At 35.3% G+C, this 21,609-nt stretch overlaps 1 protein-coding gene across 2 annotated transcripts in view; it reads left to right on the top strand.

Moving 5' to 3' along the window:
- The window catches only part of HEATR5A (HEAT repeat containing 5A), a 159,325-nt gene that overhangs the window by 47,830 nt on the left and 89,886 nt on the right, over positions 1–21,609 (top strand). For both annotated transcript variants that reach the window (XM_027870004.1, XM_027870003.1), the window contains exons 12-16: positions 4,845–4,997; positions 6,511–6,610; positions 13,606–13,715; positions 18,131–18,294; positions 18,397–18,572. In XM_027870004.1, the coding sequence (XP_027725805.1) occupies positions 4,845–4,997; positions 6,511–6,610; positions 13,606–13,715; positions 18,131–18,294; positions 18,397–18,572 (703 nt within the window). The remainder of the gene's footprint in view (positions 1–4,844; positions 4,998–6,510; positions 6,611–13,605; positions 13,716–18,130; positions 18,295–18,396; positions 18,573–21,609) is intronic.

The raw sequence follows: 21,609 nt of genomic DNA, 5'->3' as shown, positions 1-21,609 counted from the left end.
TTGTGTCTTTCTATTTTTTTATATTCCTTGCGCTTGTCATTTCAAATTGTTCTGCTAAAGCCCTATTCCAGGGCCATACTTTAAATATGGAGGTGAACCTGTGTTTTCAAAGAGCATGCCCCTAGAAATTCTTTCTCTCGCAGCTGCCATCCAGCAAGAAAGGTTTCTAGAAAGATGCCAATGATGAACTAATTTAACTATATATTTTATATAAGAAGGAGAGAAAGGTCATTACCAGAAGGCTAGCCTCCAGGTGATGAAATTTTTTGGGCACCACAACTGCAGAAAACTCTGAATGGAGAGGGGTCCATTCTGCACATATGGAGGGACTATTCATGCTACTGAAATCACAGATCCTTGACCTGTTAAAAGTCAGTGGTGCTATAATATTTACATTATGTTGATAAACCACAAAAGTAAGTTACTTTTTGTTTGTTTTTTGCTAGGCAGTGGGGTTAAGTGACTTGCCCAGGGTCACACAGCTAGTGAGTGTTATGTGTCTGAGGCCAAATTTGAACTCAGGTCCTCCGGACTCCAGGGCCAGTGCTCTATCCACTGCGCCACCTAGCTGGCCTGAAGTTACTTTTTAAAACAGATACCAAACCCAAGCAGATAAATGAGGGTAAGAGTAGTTAACTTAGGAGGCTGCTTTTATCCCAGAGATGCTGCCTGGGAACGAAATGTTTTTGCAACACAGCTAAAGTGTCTTCAGAGTCAAATTATGAGCCATACAAGAAAATGTCACATTATTTCATGGTCCCAGGGTCCTTTTTTTCTTTTCTTTCGTTTCCTTTTTCTCTCTCTCTCTTTTTTTTTTTTTTTTGGCCAGAAATTTTTTCACTATTTACCCATGTTGATCACCATTCTTTTCAGTAGATTTCACTTTAAATATCTTTTGGCTATTTAAAAAAAAACAACAACAAATTTACCCTCAAAGAATTATGATTCTCCACAGTTTCAGATATTTCGAAGAATTTCAAATATTTATTCACTTTACTTATGGTTATTCTGTGTATGTTGCCCTGCCAGTGTCTTCAGACTTTTATTTTGTTGCTTTATCATCGTTTTATTTTACTGTGAATTCCTGCTTCAGAGTGTAGAAAATTGGTTGCTCACATGTAATGAACTAGATTTGTAAAATGTCATGACTTTTGCTTAATGGAGCTTAATTTTAAAAGAAGCTGAAGTCTAAATAATAATTAGTTGATGAATGACATAGTACTTAGTGTTCTTCAGATATGAGAAACAATCAATTTTATGAAAGCTTATTAAAACAGTACTTTAATTACTGATTATGTAGAAAGTAAATCACATCAGTTAGTGTCGACCCTGGCTACACAATACCATACTGTCCTGAAAGTAATTACACAAAACGTTTTGTATTTCATATTTATAGCAATATTTTTAACAGACAAGAACTTTTGATTCTTTTTCCTGAAGTCTCTTTTCTTTTATGTTTTATTACTATAACCATTTCATTTTTACCTTTTGTACCTAAACTTTTGTGACTGAAATTCTGTTTAACATGCTCAACTTATTCTGTTTTACTATTTTCAGATACTGCTTTGAATTTAGGCAAATTATTTTAGCTCTGATCTTAGAGTTTGAAGCCATATTTCTTAAGCCCTTTTCATTTCTAAACTTCAAAATTTATCCTGCCCTTATTTGATGCTCTCCCTCTCTCTTCACTAAAGTACTACTTACTGATGGCATTTAATTGACCCTGCATTATTGAAACCTGTTAGCAGTTTTTTTCCAGGCTAGAAAGGCTTTGAATGTAGTCCTGGAAGATTAGCTTCTCTGTGTACATAAAGTCATCACCAGAAGGTTGGTTACCAGTTGATGATGTGTTTTTAACCACAGCAACTCAGCAAACCACTTATTAAGAAGTTAGGAGATTGTGATCTATGTTGATGGAGGAAATACCCACACTGATGAAATAATAGATGTTTTAAAGTAGTTAAAGAAGGGTATTGTCTTAACCAAGCGACAGTGTTAAATTTGGCTCATTTTTCCATTAGGCATTAGATCCTGAACCACTGCAAGGGCCACTCATTAAGTTTTTGCTTTGTATTCCAAGGGCCTAGCAGTACCTTGTACACAGTGGGCACACAGTAAATTTTGAATTGAATTGAATAGTTAAAAAATTGGAAAAAGTTTTATTTTTTTCCTTGATTTTTAGATAAAGCCATATAGCCCTTCATTTACCATATCCCACCACTAGATGGTACTCATAGGCCTAAAAGGCAAAAACTTGAATGAATTTTCAAAGAATCTCATATTTGGCAGAGACCTCAAAGTCATTTATTCTGACCTGTAACCTGAACAGAAATCCCTTCTACATCATACCTGACAAGTGATAATTCAACCTTTGCATGAAAGCCTCTGGTGTAAAGAACCTTGCAAACTTTAAAGGACTGTATAAATGTTTGTTGTTATTACCACGTCTATCTTCTCCCAAACCCATTCCATTTTTCAATAGTTTCGATAGGAATTTTTTCCTTACGTAAAGCCTAAATCATCTTCTCTGTAATTCCTACCCATTGCTCCTAGATCATCCTCTCCAGCTATCTGGAATAAATATAAGCACTCATTCATATGAGGACTCCAGATATTTGAAGATAGCGATCATATCCTCCCATTGTCTTTTCTTTGCCCAAGTTAACATCCCTACTTCATTTAGCTGATCTTTATATGTAATGGTCTTGAGGTCCTATACTATCCTGGTTTCCCTCTTCCAGATGTGCTCTACTTTATCAATATTCTTTCTAAAATGTGGCACCAAGAATTGAATGTAGTGCTACAGATATGGTCTGACCAGTGCAAGGTATAGCAGAACTGTAACCTCCCTAGGCTTAGAGACTACTCTTCATCTATACAGCCTAAGATTATATTACCTTCTTTTTTTAATTCAATGTTACATTCTACTATATCAGAATATTGAGAAACAGGCAAGTCATTATATCTATAATATTTAACTTAGAAGAAGAGAAGATATGAGGAAAATATGATGAAGAAGAAAAATTTTCTTTATTATAATTTAAGTCAATCCTTGATTTTAAATTTTAAATGCCCATCTTCCTTTTGGATGAGTACTATACTTTCCCTAATTGTTTGATGAATAGCTTTGTCTGTGACTCTTTTTTAATGATTGTTTTTTTACTCTCATTGACTGCTTATTGCTGTAAAAATGTTTAAACAACCTTTCAATATTCATAGATTCTGCATCTTTTTTTATATCTTTTCACTAAAATTTTTGTCCATCATATTTACTGTATATCTAGATTTGGCATAGAAAAAGTTGTTAACATAGGTATTACTGTCCTCAGAAAGCAGACCCAGTATTAGCTGTTAAAATGCATATTCACTCAAGTATTTATAAAGAAATCTAGTCTTTTTAAGAAGTAAAGAAATGTTCATATTAAGAACTGCATGAGAAGTATGACTTAGTAAGAATAATAATAGTATTTATCTCTTATCTTGAGGTTTGCAAAGCACTTTACAGATATTATTTTATCCTCACAGTAACCCTGGGAAGTAGGTATTATTGTTATCCCCATTTTATAGATAAGGAAGTGGAGGCAGACAGAGGTTAAGTGACTTCCAGGGTCACACTGCTAGTAAGTACCTGAGGCTGGATTTGAATGCAAGATTTTTTTGGACTCTTAAATCTAGGACTCTATTCCCTGCATCACTTTGTTACCTTTCTATTTTTTTATTTTTAATTTAATTTAATTTTTTCTTTTACATTTTAAGTTTGGAACTCTCTACCTACCTTCCTCCCCAATCCGCACTAAAGAAGGCCACCATTTGACACAGATGCGTGTGTGTGTGTGTGTGTGTGTGTGTGTAAAACTAAAGTATGCATACTTGTATTTATCAGTTCTTTGTCTGGAGTATCTTCCTTCAAGGGTCGTTTGTAGTTGATTTAAGTATTTATAATACTCAGTAACTTAATCATTCACAGTTATTCTTCAAACAATGTTGCTGTTATTGTATACAATGTTCTCTTGGTTCTCCCCTTTTCATTCTTCATTGTTGCATTTAAGTCTTTCTGTGTTTTTCTAAAATCAGCCAGGTCATCATTTCTTACTGTGTAACACAGTAGTATTCCATCACAATCATATACCCTAACTTGTTTAGCCATTTCCCAGTTGATGGATATCCCCTCAATTTCCAGTTCTTTGTTACCACATAGAGAGCTGCTATAAATGTTTTAGAACATATAGGTTCTTTTTCTTTTTCCCTGATCTCCTTGGGAAACAGATCTAATAGTGGTATTGCTGAGTCAAAGGGTATATAGTTTTATAATTCTTTGGACATAATTCCAGACTGTTCTCCAGAATGGTTGGCTCAATTCACAGTTCTACCAACAGTGTGTTAGTGTCCCAATTTCTCCACAACCTCTACAACATTCGTCATTTTCCCTTTTTACCATTTTAGCCAATCTGATAGGTGTGAGATATCTCAAAGTTGTTTTAATTTGCATTTCTCTAATCAATCACGATTTAGAAAATTTTTTCATATGACTACATAATAGCTTTGATTTCTTCATTGAAAAACTGCTTATTTATATCCTTTGATAATTTGTTAATTGGAAAATGACCCATTCTTATAAATTTGACATTTCTACATAAATTTCTACATATTTGAGATATGAGACCTTTATCCAAGAAACTGTCTATAAATTTTTCCCCCAATTTTCAGTCCTTCTAATCTTGGCTATGTTCTACTTATTTTTAAATAACTTGATTTTAACTTGGATGTGCTTATTTAAAGAGTGACTAAGAATATAACAATTTTGTGTTTTACTCATTGCAAATGACAGTACTAAAATATTACAGGCTCTGCATTTATCCATCACCACCTTCCCCAGGTGCTAAGATTATGGAAGTGTGTTTTCCCACTATCTCCTAAGGATCTAGAAACAGAGAGAAGTCGAGGAGACTCATTTACATGGCAGGTGACCTTGGAAGGTCGTGCAGGTGCCCTCTGCGGTAAGTTGAGTTAAGCATTCTTCCTTGTCTGCTTAAGGAACATAGTTATCACTTGGTGATTTTCTTACAATATAGAATTGATTTGGTGGTCTAAATCAGAGGTTCTTAATCTGCGATCCACAGATATTATGGGGTCCGTGAACTTGCATAGGAAATATCTTACATTTTTATTTCAATATAATTTCATTCCTTTGTAATAATATGTGTTTTATTTTATAATTTAAAAGCATTATTCTGAAAAGGGAATCTATAGGCTTCACTGGATCACTAAACAGGGTCCATGACACCAAACTAAGAATCCCTATTCTAGATGTTAAATCAAAGTGTTTTATATTAAACCAATTACATGTTTTTAAGCCTGAGGGTCATGTGTGTCTTATTAGATATAATTAAGTTAGTAGGGGGCAAGGTTTGTTCTGCTTGGATGCAAAACCAAAAATACTTGCAATAAATAATGGTGACGTAATCTCTTGCCCTTTTCTTAAAAGGATGCTTTTTTAAGGAGAGAGAAAGTAATTCATGAGTACTATAAAATAGAGTATAGAGGGATTACAGTCTGTACTGCTGAGAAGTGTAGCCATACTGGTCAAATGAAGTATTAAATTTACATATGTGGTTTTATTCACACTGTATAGAAAAAAAAGCCACTCATATATTGACTCATTATTGCTGCTTCAACTAGGAACTGATGAAGCCTTAATCAAGTTGTTCTTTAAATATTCTGAGCAGAATATAATACACTATTTTTTCTGTTGTATAAGGCAGAAACTAAGTCAAAGATATGATTTATCAGGGGCCATAGGAAGGAATCATTGAGATAAAGTGAAAATTGGGGAATACCTTATAACTAACTTTTTATTAGTCTTCTCATTTTAAATGTAAATACTTTAGAAAATTTTGTAACTCTTACTGTCACTTTAACAGAGGTATCAGTAACTGAAAAGTATGACAAGAATTTATCATTATTAATTTTAATTGAGAACCTGGTGCTAGGATTAGAGTAAAAAAGTAGAAAAGACAATATCCATGATCATACAGACCTTTCTGCTTAGTCTAGTTAAGAAACTTTTTTCATCCTATAGTTTACTTTACATCTGAAAATATGTGCTTCTCTTAGGAAAATAAAAATTCCTGTTAGAAAAATAAAAAAAGACACATCTGCATTGGATTATTTTCTTTTCCTTTTTTAGTTTTACTTTTAGAAAAAAACTTTCCCTTAGTTATAGCAAATTTATAATCTCTATGACTTCTTCAAAAAAATTAGTTCTAGTTATCCCTCTTAAAATATGCTGAAAGGTTAGTGACACTGGTCTTTTTAAAATAACCTTAATGAAATTTTTTTTAACGTGAAGGGAGAAGAAAAATCTTTTTTTTTCCCTAAAAATCAGGTCCAAATTTCAGCAACCTTGGTTCTATTTTATCTTAGCCTTGGTTGAAATGTAAATGGGCCATAATTAAAGTTGATTTTCACAGTTGATTAACCTGTACTAACTTACAGTCACTTCTTCTCCAGCTATCAAGAGCTTTGTTTCCCACTGTGTTGATCTTGTTACTGATGAAGTCATTCAGCGACTTCTTCCTCCACTTCGATGTGCTGTTGATTTACTAATTCAGTAAGTACCAAATCGTGTATAAAATCCTCCAATAAGACCTAGCCTTCTAAGCAGATTTTAATTTTTGAAATATAATAATAAGCCTTGTTTTCTCTTCTGTAAACCAAATATTTAGTCCCAGTTTGATTTTAATGTAATATCATGAGTGAGAGATCTTAAATATTATAGAGAAGTGACATTACAAGTGAGGAATTGAGTAAACATTATTTTAAATGTGGTAAGGTTGAACAAAGAAACTAAGCAAGAATCTGTTGTCGTGTCAGGTTTTTGTTTAAGCCTCTTTTGTTTTTGTTTATTTACTATTTATCTCTAGTTACTAAAATTTGGTCCTTACTAAGAATAATGCTAATTCTTTTTTGTATGTTTATATCTATTTTTCCTCAAATTTTATTCACATAATGTAATCTAAAAATCAAATTAGCATAAAATTATAGTCATTACTGATATTTAAACTTTAGGCACTTCTATTTTTAAAACAGTCAAACAGAATGAAATTAGCACAATGCCTGACAAATAGTAGGTGCCTAGTAATTGTTTATTGAATTGAACTGAAATACTGGTTCTGGTCAGAGAATATTTTCACATTTTTTTTCTCCTCTGAATTAATAATTTTAGGAAAAATGCATAGGTTTAGTTACACCAGTGCCAGCTGGGTTCAATAGATATTTTAAATTTAAGAGGAAAAAGTTTAGCTAGGTTCTAATGTTTCAAATATTTAACCCATTTGTAAGATTTACTAATTTAAATATTATATTGGACTTCAAAGATCACAACAAAAAATTAAGAACAAGAGAGGCAGCAGTTCATTTGATAACTTCAGTGTATAGAAATTTGCTTTTATTCCATGTTATGGCTTAGTGAAAGTTGTATAATTAATTTTGAAAAATCCATTATTTCATCTGTATAGATGTCACATACACCAGAGATTGTAGTTTCTTGAGTTACTGTTATCAGTAATTCATCACCACTTGGCTAACTCGTTGATAGTGAGCCTCATAGCACTTAGTCTGGCCCTTTGATGACAAACACACATTTTATTTGTGGTCCCTTGAAGTATTTCCAGCATGGTGAAACCTCTCAGAACTTACACTCCACTGGCATAACCTTTGAGAACCTAATATCATCCCCATACCACTATTAGACACAAGGATAAAACTTTACAATTAATAAGATGTTTAGACAAAAAAAATAGCCTTTTAAAAAAGTTTTTGCTTTGCATTATTTGGGGTGATGCCTCTCATTGTGTTTTTTCTGTTACGAGTAGTCTGCAGATCATATTGCTTCAAAATATAATAGTATTCTTCCAAATGCAGACTTTTACCGTAAAGTGAGATCTCTTTGTGAAAAATAAATAAACAAATGCATGCATACATACATACATATATACATATATACATACATACATACATACATACGTACGTACACTGGAAAATAACCCACATTTTGTTCATACTATTCAGACCGGTACATAACACTGATAACATAAGACTGATTTACAATTTAATTTACTATGTTATTTTTAAGTGTTTATATACAAGATTGTGTGTACAATATATGAATATTTCCAAATTTTATTTTTAAGGATTTGTTCATATTCATTGATAAATGAAGAACCAAATTGTTTTAGGTGCTATCTATGCTGAGCTAGGGATTCTAAGAGGGGGAAGTGATTAGGGAGAGCTATGCATTCAAGGGATAAAGGAGGGCCAGTGTAAAGCCATGAATTTGGAGTGTCCTGTATGAGGAATAGCAGGTTAGACTGTAGAGTATATGGAGAGGAATAATGTAAGTGAAAAGCAGGACAGGATCAGGTTATAAAGAGCTTTAAATGTAAAGCAGAGGAAATTATATTTAGTTCTAGAGGTAATAGGGAAGTACTGAAGTTTATTGAATGGGGGGAGAGGGGCTTTAAGGGAAGGTGCCTGGTCAGACCCTCCCTTTAGGAACATTACTTTGACAGCTGTGTGGAGGACGATTTGGAGTGGGGGGAAGCTAGAGGTATTGAGACCAAATAAGTTGTTGTAATGGTCCTACTGACTATTAGGTCCTTATGATGACCTAAAGGAGGATAGTGGCTGTGTTAGTGGAATAGATATGAATATTGCATAGATGTAAAAACAAGATGCGGCAACTGATTGGATAGACAGGATAAATGAGAGTAAAGAATTAAATATGACACCGAAGTAGTAAAATGTGAGTGACTAGAAGAATAGCAGTGCCTTGGACAATTGGAAATTTGGAAGAGAGTGGTTTTGAGGGGAGAGATAATGTCCAATTCAAAACATCCAGTAAACAATTGATGATAAGGAATTGGAGCTCAGGGGAGAGATTAAGGGTGTGTATATGATTGGATGTCTCCCTCCAGAACTTCCATTTAAGGAGAGCATACAGGCCAACCATGTCTCATTCCTCTCTAGGCTGCATTGTGAACTTCCTGTGCCATGCCCTTGTACCAGGTATCTTCATTTCCTCTTTACCCCACATTTTCCACTTCCTTTTATGTATCTTCCCCCATTAGAATATAAGCTTCTTGAGGTTAGGGATTGTCTTTCTTTCTACTTTTATTTGTATTTCCATTGCTTAGCACACTGCCTGACACATAGTAAATGCTTAAGAAATGGTAGTTGACTGATACTTAAATTTGGGAATTATTTGTATTATTAGATATGACTAGATAGGTGTAATAAATTGAACTCATGAGAACTGAGATTACCAAGTGTGAGGGTTAAAAGAAAAGAATAGCTAGAACAGGAGTGGGAAACATGTGGCCTTCTAAGTCCTTGGGTGCAGCCTTTTGACTGAGTCCAAGTTTTACAGAACAAATCCTTTTTTAAGTGATAAAATTAATAAAAAGATTTGTTCTGTAAAACTTGGACTCAATCAAAAGACTACACCCAAGGACCTAGAAGGCCACATGTGGCCTCAAGGCCACAGGTCCACATCCCTAAGCTAGAATATAGCCTGGGGGAATAACCTACAGTTGATGGACATAAAATGAATGAAGATCCAGCGAAGAAAAATGAAAAGTAGTTGTCACACAGGTATGAGGGAGAACCAGGAGAGAACAAGTGTCAAGAAAGCCCTGAGAGGAGAGAGGTGATCAAGAAATGTCAAGTACAGTAAAAAGGTCAAGAAGGATGAGGACTGAGAAAATGTCATTAGCTTTGGCATTTGAGATCACTGATAACTTTGGAGATAACACTTTTAACTGAATTATATGAAGTAGGAAGCCAGAATGCAGATGGTTTGGTAGAGAGTAAGATGGGAGGAAGGGGAGGCATTTTGTGTACATAGCTTTTTCAAGACATATAGGTGAGAAGAGAAAAATATATAGGATAATACCTAGTAGGGACTGTAGGATCTAGAGGAGCTTTTTTAAGGATGGGGGAAACTTGGGCATGTTTTTAGGCAGGGAAGAAGCCAGTTCATTGGGGGAAATTGAAGATTAAAGAGAGAAAAGGAATGATAGTAGGACAGTCTTTTGGAGAAGATGTAGAGTGCATACAGAGATGTTGGCCTTGGCTAAGAGAAGGGCCAGACCCTCATCAGAGACTGAACTGAAGGAGGAGATGATGGAAGATGACGTCAAAGGGTTGTGGACTGAGACAATAAGGAGAAAAGGGAGCTCTAGGTGAATTGCTTCAGTTTTTTTCAGTGAATTATGATATGAGGTCCACAACTGAGAGGGTAATGGGAGGATCTGATGGGAAGGTTTGAGGGAAGAGGTTTGGAAAGACTTCTGTGGTTAGTGAGATAGAAAATCAGTTAGATAGCGATAAAAGGATTTGCTTTCCTTCAATGAGGGCTCAGTTGAGATTATATAACATAAATTTGTATGCAACTCACTTGGATGGAGAGATTGGAAGTCATGGTGAGGTTTAAGGATAAGGTTGAAAGGTAGGAAAAAACGAAATGATAAAAGATTATGATTGGATAAAGAAATTTTGAAGTTTTTGAACATAGAAACAGTCAAGATTATAACCATCTCTGTGTGTAGCTGAGGTTAAGTGGAGGAACAAGTCATGTGATTTGGAGCAGACCGAAGAAAACAGATGTTAGAGTGCTTGAGGAAACATCAATATTTATGTAGAAGTCCCCCTCATATGATGTTAGAAGTTGGGGTGGAAAGATTGTGAGCCAGGCTCTAAACTCACTGTGGAAAGAAGGGAAATGAATATCATGGGGTTGATAGGTAATGACCACTCACTAGGATCTGAATTAGGTGATAAATTCGGATAACCAGAACCTCAGAGGAAGAGTCTGAAAGCAATATTAGAGTTGCAGCAGTATTGCAAACCACCTCCACAACTGGTGAATCAGGAGCTACGAAAAGAAGTCTAGCCAGTACTTATGTGAGAGATGCGCTGTTAAAGAGGAATCTGGGTCTCATTCAGTATTAGAAGATAGAACGAGCAAGAGAGAACAAGGTTTAAAGATTAGTGGAAGGTTGTTAATTAGGGAGCAGACTATCTCTGTGATCCAAAGGTTCAAGGACAATCAACAGACATTTAATAAATGCTAACTATGTGTCAGGCACTATGCTAGATACCGGAGATACAAATATAGTAATTAAAACAATCCCTCCTTGCAGAAAGCTTACATTCCAGTGGGGAAGACATTGAAGGCATATATGTGTGTGTACAGTATAAGTATAACAAGAATCATGTAAGTAGTTAGGAAGGCATGGCATTAACTTTGGAGTGATCAGGAAAGGCTGCATCTTCTTGAAAGAAGAGATGGCTTCTTTGTGGCAGAGATAAGAGGCAGTGCATTCTAGGCATGGGGGATGATCATAGCAAAGGCATAGAGGTGAGGCATGGAGTATCTCCTGTGAGGAACAGAGAAGGCCAATTTAGCTAGGTTTTTGAGTGTGTGAGAAGGAATAATATAAATTTAGGCTTGGGCCAGGTTGTGAAATTCTTTAAGAGCTAAACAAAAGACATTTATTTCTATTTGATTCTAAAGGCACTGGAGTTTATTAAGTAGGGGAATGACATGGTCAGATCAGCACTTAACAAAAATCCCTTTGGCAATAATGGGGAAGATGGACTAAAGTGAAGAGTAGCTTGAGGCAGGTGAAGTGTTAATAAGCTGTTGGGATAATCTAAGAGAAAAGGGAGAAGGGAGATAGTAGCTAATAGCAGAAATAAAGATTCAGTTGAAAGAGGTAAAGTTACGAGAGTAGAAACAGCAGCATTTGGCAACTGATTAGATATTTGGGATGAGGGAGAGTGAAGAATCAAGCATAATTCCAAGGTTACTAACTTGGGAGACTGGAAATAGCAACGTTTAAAAGAGGAATGGGGTTAGATAAGTTTAGAAATGGGGAGGGTTGGGGAGATGATTCATTTTTTTTTATCTTTTTAAAATTTATTTAGTATTTTATTTTTCCCCATTTACATGTAAAAACAATTGTCAACATTCGTTTTTAAAACTTTGAGTTCCAAATTCTGTCCCTTCCTCGCTCCCCACCCCCAACCCCTATTGAAAAAACAAACAATTTGATATAGGTTATACATGTGTAGTCATGCAAAACATTTCTATATTAGTCATGCGAAAGAAAACATAGACAAAACTCGCCCCCCACCCCAAAAAAAACCTCAAGAAAAATAAAATTTATAAAAGTATGCTTCAATCTGTATTCATATACCATCAGTTCTTTCTTTGGGAATGGATAGCATTTTTCATCATAAGTCCTTCAGGGTTATCTTGGATCATTGTATTACTGAGAATAGCTAAGTCATTCACAGCTGATCATCTAATATTGCTGTTACTTTGTACACAGTACATTTCACTTTGCATCAGCTCATGTAAGTCTTTCCAGGTTTTTCTGAGAGCATTGTGCTCATCATTTCTTGTAGCACAATAGTATTCCATCATGATCACATACCACAATTTGTTCAGCCATACCCCAGTTGATGGGCATCCCCTCAATTTCCAATTCTTTGCTACCAGAAAAGAGCTGCTATAAATATTTTTGTACATATAGGTGTCTAATGAAGACTTTAAGGATGAGGGAGCCACAGGCAAATTTATAGACAGCAGAGAAGAAGCCAATAAATAGATTAGAAGAGAAGGAAGTTTGAGGGCTGGGGAGGGATAGAAGGCTGAACTGGTAGAAAAGGTCAGAGGGAATACAGTTAAAAACACAAATAAAGAAGTTGGCCTTGGTGAGAAGGGTAACCTCATTGTCAGAAATGAGCCAAAAAAAAAAAAAGGTAAGAAAGAATAGGGGGCTGACTTGGGAGCTCCCCACAAGTAACTACAGTTTTCTCAGTAAAGGAGGAGGAAGGTCCTCTGTTGAGATGGAAAAGGGGAAAGTGTAAAGGTCAGTACAGGAGGATCGAGAAGAGGTTTGCAACAGCTGCTTCAGAAAATATAGTAGTCATTCAGGAAAGAATAAAAAGATTGACTGCAGCATTGAGATCCCAGTTAAAATTAAATAGTATAACTATTTTTTTTATCGTTCGGTTAAAATTGTTTAAACCTAGTCAGTACAGTTGTGTGGTTTCCTCCAGTAGAATTCAGCAGCCCAAGAGAAGGAGCAGAAAAGGCATAAGGTGAGAAGAATCAGAGTTGTTTGGTAAGGCTTGAACAATAGTACAACTTGGGAACAAGAGAAGGATTCAGAGAGAGAGAGGATGCCTCCTGAACTGGTCCTTGAAGAAGGAGCAATATTTCAGCACATAGCAGGATGTGGAGAGTATTCATTCCAGACATAATGAATAGTTTGCCTCAAAAGAAATCAGATGTAAAGCAGCTATATATTTCCTGAGGAGTAAAGAGTAGAAAGCACTAAAAATACACCTAGCTAATTCACGTTTTCAGATTAGCTTGTTCACTGAAAATAGGGACTGTTTCATTATTTATACTTGTATCTCCACTGTGCCCAGCACAGTACCTGGTATATATAATAGGCATTATTAAATAATTGTTGATCAATTATCTGTACAGTGTTATATAATTTGTACACTTAAAATTGACTCTTTTTTTAGACTTTCTTCAATTCAGAAAACATATGGAAGTCCTTTGAAAACCCCCTCAATGATTTACAAACAAAGACTTTATGAACTCTTGGCTTTATTACCTACTGAGATCTATGCAGGTATGTGCTTTGGGTAGAAATGGATACTACTATTTCATGACTGTATTATGCATCAGGTATATAGTTAATTGTTTCCAAGGAATTCATTCTGTTTTAGTAGTAAATATCATCTTCCATAATACAATATTTCTTTAAGATAAGTAGAGTTCATTAAAAGAGCAAAACCACTACGAAATCTTTTGTGTTCTAGACTGCTTCTCTACTTTGGAAAAAAAATCAATGCATATGACTCCAGCATCCATCAAAGACATATCTTTAATGAATGCTTGGTCAGACTGAGTTACAGTAGTTAGGCTTGAATCCGCTCTGAAGTCTAGACAGTGTATAGATAAAGCAAGCTCATTTGGAATTGTGATGCCTACTGTCTTTACTTCAGCATGCATTTTTTTTCTCACTATATTGCCATCTGAGTCATATCTACTTGTCAGGAAATCTTCAGCCACCAACCAGCTCATATTTATATATTGCTTTATTATTTATACAGTATTTTACAGCCATATCCATTACCCATAACCAACTAAGGTAAATAATGTAATTTGTGCTTCCACAATAACCCAGTGTGAGAAATGATTACCTCATATATTTTCTCATAAGACATTTGGATATTCATAATAGCACCTAACTGTATATCAAACAAGGAAATAGGCTTCAAATAGCTAAATAAATACCGGTTCCAAATGCCATCATTCGGCCTTGTGTTAATACCAGCCTAATTGTTGTCAGAGAGCTAAAGCAAAACCTCTTTTGATTGGCGTAAGGGATGTAAAGAAGACAGGTGGGGCAGCTAGGTGGCGCAGTGGTTAGAGCTCTGGCCTTGGAGTCAGGAAGACCTGAGTTCAAATTCGACCTCAGAACACTTGACATTTACTAGCTGTGTGATCCTGGGCAGGTCACTTAACCCCAAATGCCCCACCAAAAAGCAAAAAAAAAAAAAGAGAGAGAGAGAGAAGACAAGTATTGAAATTGGCAAACAGTTCTAAGTTTGCAAAATAAATTCTATAACAGGTTATTCTTTTCAAAAGATATAAAAACTTTTCAACTTGTGGGGAAAATAACTTTATTTGAAAAAATAACTGAATTTGGAAATAAAGGAATATACATGCTGGATTTGGGGAGGGGGTGAATGGTGGTTAAACCATGATAAAAAAGAAACTGATTTCTGTAGATATAAACTATTGGACCACAAATTTAATATTTCAAAATTATTGGTAACTTTTTCAACTCAAACTTGCACGTTGATAAACAGAGCCAAACCACAAAATTTTTGAGTTTATTTTCCCTAAATAAAAGAGGGAAAAAGCTATTTTCAGGTATTTACCTGAGGACTCAGGCATATTGAACTGCCGTGTCATTTTCTTAGCCATGCTTAGAAGATTGACTTTAGATTTACAGTATAATTTGCTTACTGTAGGTAAGCAGTATAAAAATTGGGAATGGGAAGAAAGTGTTATATTTCTCTCTTAAAATTGGAGAGAGAGTTAAAAATACAAATAGACATTTTATAAGTAAATGTTCAGAAAATAGACTTGAAAGTCAGCGTTTATGACTCAAATGAAACATGAAAGGGAAGAGTGAGCACCATTTTACTGGTGCTTTTGACCTCTCATATAATACATAATATGAAAGAAAAATGAGAATATATAGTGTAGCCAAAAACTTTCTGTTAATTTGCTAACTTTTTGTAATTCATTTGTGTGTTTTTCTACTCTGTTGTATGATATTATGTTATGAGGTGATATGATATTAGTTTCTACTTAGGTTATTTAGAAAATATTATTCTCCACCAAATTCGTACTATAGTACTTCATTGTTACCTGAAGGGGACTGAGTTCTACTAGTTAATGCCAACAGAGCCCAAGACAAAGCTGCAGAGATCTGTGGTGTGAATCTTAGTGTCCTTGGCCCAGGATCAGTTAGTTAAGTTGGAAGAAGCTCTTCACACAGTTGGCCTGATGATGATGAATTTTTCAAACATGGCAATTCTCAAAAACCATCTAAGACATAATCCTGAACACTGGATGTTTCAAAGTAATGATATCTTAATTAAGATAAAAATAATTTGCTTGTAGAATAAACTGCAATAGTAATTAAAACTCATATTTATAAATAGTTGTGCTTTTCTCACAACTCTATTAGATAGTGTAAGTAGTAGTAGTTTACAGTTGAAACAGAGGAACAGTGTGGTATAGTGGGAAGAACTAGTCATAAGATCTGGATTCGCCTCCCTAGGTTTAAATCCCTACCTCTATCAGGTCACCTGTGTGACCTTGGGTAAGTTATATAACCTCTACAAGGTTCTTCAGTAATGCAAGGGAGGTGAACAGGGTGTAGATAATCTCTAAGGTCCCTTCCAACTCTTGATCCTGTAAAGCTTGTAGAGGTCAATGGACACCCAGTGCACCCAGCCCTTCTGCTTTAATACTGATGATACTCTTAACCCTCTACTGTTCTTAGGTTGAGATTCATGCACACATCGAATTTTGACAGTAGGAAATTTATCATTAAAATATCAGCTGACATTTAATTTTGAAAAACAGTAAGAAACATAGTATAATTGTGTTAAGTATTGTAAAATAAACATAATCTGTGAATTTATTCACCTCACCTAACCTAGCTTGTGTATGTCTTTATTTCTAGCATCAGTTAATTTTCCAAGTAAAGTTATTTTTCCCACAAGTCTGAAAGGTTTTTTTTGTCTTTTTAAAAAGAATAACCTGTTACAGAAATTTACTTTTTACTCTTATAATTGGTTGCCAGTTTCAGTACCTGTCTTCTTCACATCCCTTATGACAGTCATAAGATATCAGGTTACTTCATCTTTGCTCTCTGACAGCTAACCTATTGGGGGAATTTAGATAACCCAAAGGAACTCCCCAAAAGTGATAACCAGTGACCTAGATTTACAGGGTTTTTTCTCATAATGCAGTGCAGCCATACTGGATTACTTGCTGTTCTTTGAACATAACATTCCATCTTAACTTCTCCTTGCCTTTGCTCTGGCTGTACCCTGGGCTTGGAATTCTTCCCCTCCTAACCTCTGACTCCTCAAATCCTTGGTTTAATTTTAAGATTTTGGTTAAATACAAAACCTTTCTTCCCAGATGCTATCCCATCTGTGGTTATCCTCCATCTATTTTGTATTTGTCTTGTATACTTTGATTTATGTATGTTGTTTCCTCCTTTGGAATGTAAGCTGTTTGAGGACAGGACTGTTTTTTATTTTTCCTTATATTACCAGCACTTATCATAGTGCCTAGAACATAGTAGGTGTTTAATAAGTTGATAATTGGTTGATTGCTTTAGTTTACCGAGATTCTACAGATTTCAGTAGCTACCAGCATTGTCCAAAAACAAGTTTGTAGGGTTTTTTTTTAAAGAAAGTGATTTTTCTCCCAAACAAGTGATAATTTAAAGTACTTAGATAATAAGTTTTTGCTCCTTTTCTATATGACTTTCCATACTGATTCAAACATGGTATCACTTTTTTATCATAATCTAGCACTGTGTTTGAAGGCAAAAGACTTAGGTGCATATCCTGGCCCTGAAATTTGCCACCTATGACTTTAGACCAGAGGTTCCCAAACTTATTTGGCCTACCACCCCCTTTTAAAAAAATATTTAGTCACTGCCCCCCCTATTAATCTTTAACAGTTTTTTTTTTTAGAAATTTGCATCATTAAAAAATTTTTTTTACATATGGTAAAGCATTAAATTTGGGGTGCTTTATTACAATTGAATGTTAATCAAGTGAAGATAAATATTTGAAATTATGCTGTAAATCAATGGTGGAAAATGAGCTGATTCTTAAGTGTGATTTATATACATCTTTTTCAGGAACATATATTTCAAATAAGTACACCTAGAGCAATTAGCTTTTGCTGTCCTTCATATATCTCAATCCTAGCATTGACAGAATCAGAACAGTATATTGTTTAAACTGTTTTGCAATAATTGTGATGGATTTCTACTGATAGTTCACATCTCTTTCTTGGTACCCCTTATCACCAGTAGCATATTCGAAGCACATATCTACAAGATACTTTTCAGGTTTTTAGGAATGGTGTTTTAGTCCATGGAATAGAGCAAAACTAACCAGAGCTCAGAAAAGTTAATATACTTTTGGGATCAGGGTTCAGATCCTGCCTGTGGCACATTCTAGCTTTATGGCCATGGGTAAAACATTTAATTTCTCAGGGCCCTCGACTACTCTTTAAGTTGCAGCTGATATGCTGATCTGCGTCAGTAGTAGTTTCCAAGTTGTGAGTTCCTCACACTGATGAAACCATAAGTCCAGACAAAAAAGAAACCTAACTCTCATATAGATAAAATCCATTACGTATGTTCTAATCACCTAAACTAATAATTTTTGACAAATGAGTATATATTTATTTCCTTTCTTTTTTTTGGCTCATCAGCAAACCTCTGTGCTATTCTCAAAGAGCTGGCAGCTGACCTGACTGCTTCTGATACCCAGATGGCAGCATCCACATTCTTACTTCCACCCCTCTGTCACCAGGATGATCTTTTATTACTAAGTCCTTTACTACAAGACACTGACCACAGATTTATTGAAGAACAGGTAGGTAGAGTCCATTCTCAGATAGTTCCTGGGTAACAGTTCTGGATAATGTCCATTTGTGGATCATGGTTAACAAGCTTCATTTGTTGTTTTTTTCTTTAGCTCCTTCTTGGTAATGGTATTGCTTGTGGAAGCCTAGAGTACGACCCATTTTCAATTTATGAACATGGTATAGAAGGGGATTCAGTACCTAAACCCCTGCCTCCAATGTTTTCACTTATCAGCTCTGCAGCCAGGCTTTTTGGAATTGTGTGTGCCCATGTAGCAGAATCTCAAAGGTAAACATTTTAAATCTCTTGAATAACACATGGACTTCAGCATATGAAAATATGCTGTACAGTTGTTGAATGCCTAGTAGAATACAATTGAATGTGGAGATCATTATGTTTTCAGTCTGTATAAATCTTAGGTTAGATTTAGAGAAATTGTTAGATCTTTATGACAGAAAAGTTTTGAGTTATCAGATATTAATTGAGCATGTACTGGGAGTATATGACCATGCAAAGTCCCATTAGGAATGTAAAATGTAACAAGTTATGGAGCTTACAGGCTACTTGGGGAGAGAGGGCACACATACATGAAAGTTAAACAAATCTATGATATGAACTCTTTCATAAAGTAGTATATGATTAAGTCCCACAGTACAAACAGTAAACTTAAAGAGTGAAGTTAGGCTGAAATAGTAATTTGAAAGCTTCGTAGAGAAAACTGGGTGTAAGTTCTGTTGGAAATTTAGTGTAATTTAGGACATAAAGTGGATTTCAAATGGACATTGGTCAAAGGGGCAAAACTGTATCTTAATGGTTCAGGGATTTAAATTAGAGTCTGGATGTGTAGCACTGGAAAGAAAGTTCTGTTTTCATTTTAAATTTATTTTCGTCTTCACATGAATCTTGTACCTAGATAATTTGATTCCCTCTTCATAATAACTAGTGAGAAATTCTATTCCATAATCTAGTTATGGTTTAAATGGGATGATTTATCATGGCTGTCCTTTTTGTAGTAGCACTGTTTAAAATATATTCATATTATTATGTTTAAGCTATGGTTTATGCTCTTCTAATGGTGAGAATAATGTATATATTGAATTCTGATGCATTTTGCAGTAGGCATAAATCATTTTTAAGATAATTTTTTTAAAGTTGGGAGGTAATTAAAAAGGAAACCTGCTATTTTAGGTATTAATTAGCTAAAATGGTTAGTAGTTTGGGAAATATTAAGGAAAATGATCTGAGCAGTAAACCATGTTGAGAAGGTAGGTCTTACGCAATTATTTGCATTCTCCAGTGGATTTCATTAGAGGACTATGGAGAACAAACTGCGTGAAGGCAGCAGATGGGAAGGTTTCCCCACTGAGCTTTGAATTTTAGAAGTTATAAGATTTATGATTGGATTCTATCTATAAATTTTCTCATTTTTGGATAGTTATGGTGTATCATTTATTGAAGATTGCTTGCTATTATTCTCCCTTTGAACCATATCTTTGTTTTTGTTTTTTGAGGCAAAACCATAATTCAAAGATATGTCTTAAACTAAAAGAGGTTAATTAGGGAGCAGGTAGGCATTAAAAACTTGGAATTTTTGTTAGACACTCCATATTTAGAGGTTTTCCTTTTGCTTGCATTTCGTGGCATATAACACCAAAACTTAAAGAAATTCTATTTAAAGATTAAACTGAGAATGGAAAGTAGTTTTTCTCTGTTCTAGTCCCTTTACACTGGGAATAGGAAAATTTTTTATTTTTAGAGCATCTTAAATCCTAAAACATAGGAACATTTTATGTAAAGAAATTTATGATTATTATAATTAATATTGGCAAGGGATTGTGTTTAAGCCCCTCACTGCAAATCTTTCAGTCAATCAGCAAGCACCTACTAAGTACCTGGCACTGTACTTAGCACTGGCAAAAGACAGTCCCTGCCTTCAAGAAGGCAGGGACTGTCTTTTGCCAGTGCTAGAGGTGAACAATTTGCAAACAAATATATACAAAAGCTGTATACGGAATAAACAGGAAGAAATTAATAGAGGAAAGTCACTGTAATTAAGAGGGGTTGGGAAAGGCTTCCTGTAAAAGATAAGATTTAGTTGGGATCAAAAGGAAGCCCACAGAGCCAATAGGTGGAGTTGAGAAGTGAGAACATTCCAGGGATACAGCCAGAGAGAATGACCAGAGTCAAAAGATGGGAGTAACTTGTATGGAACAACGACAGCCTGGAGACCAAAGTCACTGCCTTGAAGAGTATGTGAAAAGTAGTATGGTCTAAGAAGACTGGAAAAATAGAGAATTAGTTTATTAAGGACGTTGAATGACACATAGCAGGTTTTGTATTTGATCCTGGAAGTGATAGGGAGCCACTGGAATTTATTGAGTAGAGGGGGTGACATAGACCTGGCTTTAGCAATATTACGTTGGTGGCTGAATGGAGGGCATTTTAGAGTGAGGAGAGACTTGAGAAAGGTAAACCCACCAACAGGCTATTGCTGTAACAGAAGTGTGAGGTGATAAGGGCCTGTACCACAGTGGTAGCGATGTTAAGAGGAGAAAAGGGGAGTATTCAAGAGATGTTACAGAGATGAAATTGACAGGCATTGGCAAAAGAAAAAAATTAATATGTGGGGTAGGGGATAAGGGATAGTGATGCATCGAGGATGACTCCTAGGTTGCAAGCCTGAAGGACTTGAAAGAGGGTGTTGCCCTCCTCAGTCTGTTTTAGACATGTTAAGTTTAATATGCCTAATGGACATCCAATTCAAAATGTCTGAAAGGTAGTTGGAGATATGAAATTAGAGGTCAGCAGAGAGGTTAGGGTAGAATAGGTAAATTATGAGAATCATCAGCATAGATGTCTATGGGAGTTGATGAGATCAAGTGGAGTAGAGAAGAGAAGTGGGCCCAGGACAGAGCCCTAAAGGACACCTGTGGTTATATGGTGTGATCCAGTTGAGGATCCAGCAAAGGAGTCTGAGAAAAAGTGGTCTTGTAGGTAGGAAGAGAACCAGGAAAAATTGGTGTCCCAAAAACCTAGAGAGAAAAAAGTATCAAAGAGGAGAAGGTGATCATCGACAGGGTTAGAGGCTACAGAGAGGTCAAGGAGAATGAGGGTTGAGAAAAGGCCATTGAATTTGGCAACTAAGAGATGATTAATAACTTTGGAGAATACAGTTTCAGTGGAATGATGAGGTTGGAAGCCAGATAATAAGGGGTTAAGAAGAGAGTAGGTAGAGATATAGTGGTGTAGAAGACCTTCTCAAGAATTTTGTCCATTAAGGGCAGAGGAGATACGTAAGAGTTTTTTGAGGATAGGGGAGACATGG

The sequence above is a fragment of the Vombatus ursinus genome, unplaced genomic scaffold, assembly GCF_900497805.2.
Source record: "Vombatus ursinus unplaced genomic scaffold, bare-nosed wombat genome assembly UNPS02014794.1, whole genome shotgun sequence".
In the NCBI taxonomy this organism is placed as follows: domain Eukaryota; kingdom Metazoa; phylum Chordata; class Mammalia; order Diprotodontia; family Vombatidae; genus Vombatus; species Vombatus ursinus.
This window is presented reverse-complemented; position numbering and strand designations above follow the sequence as displayed.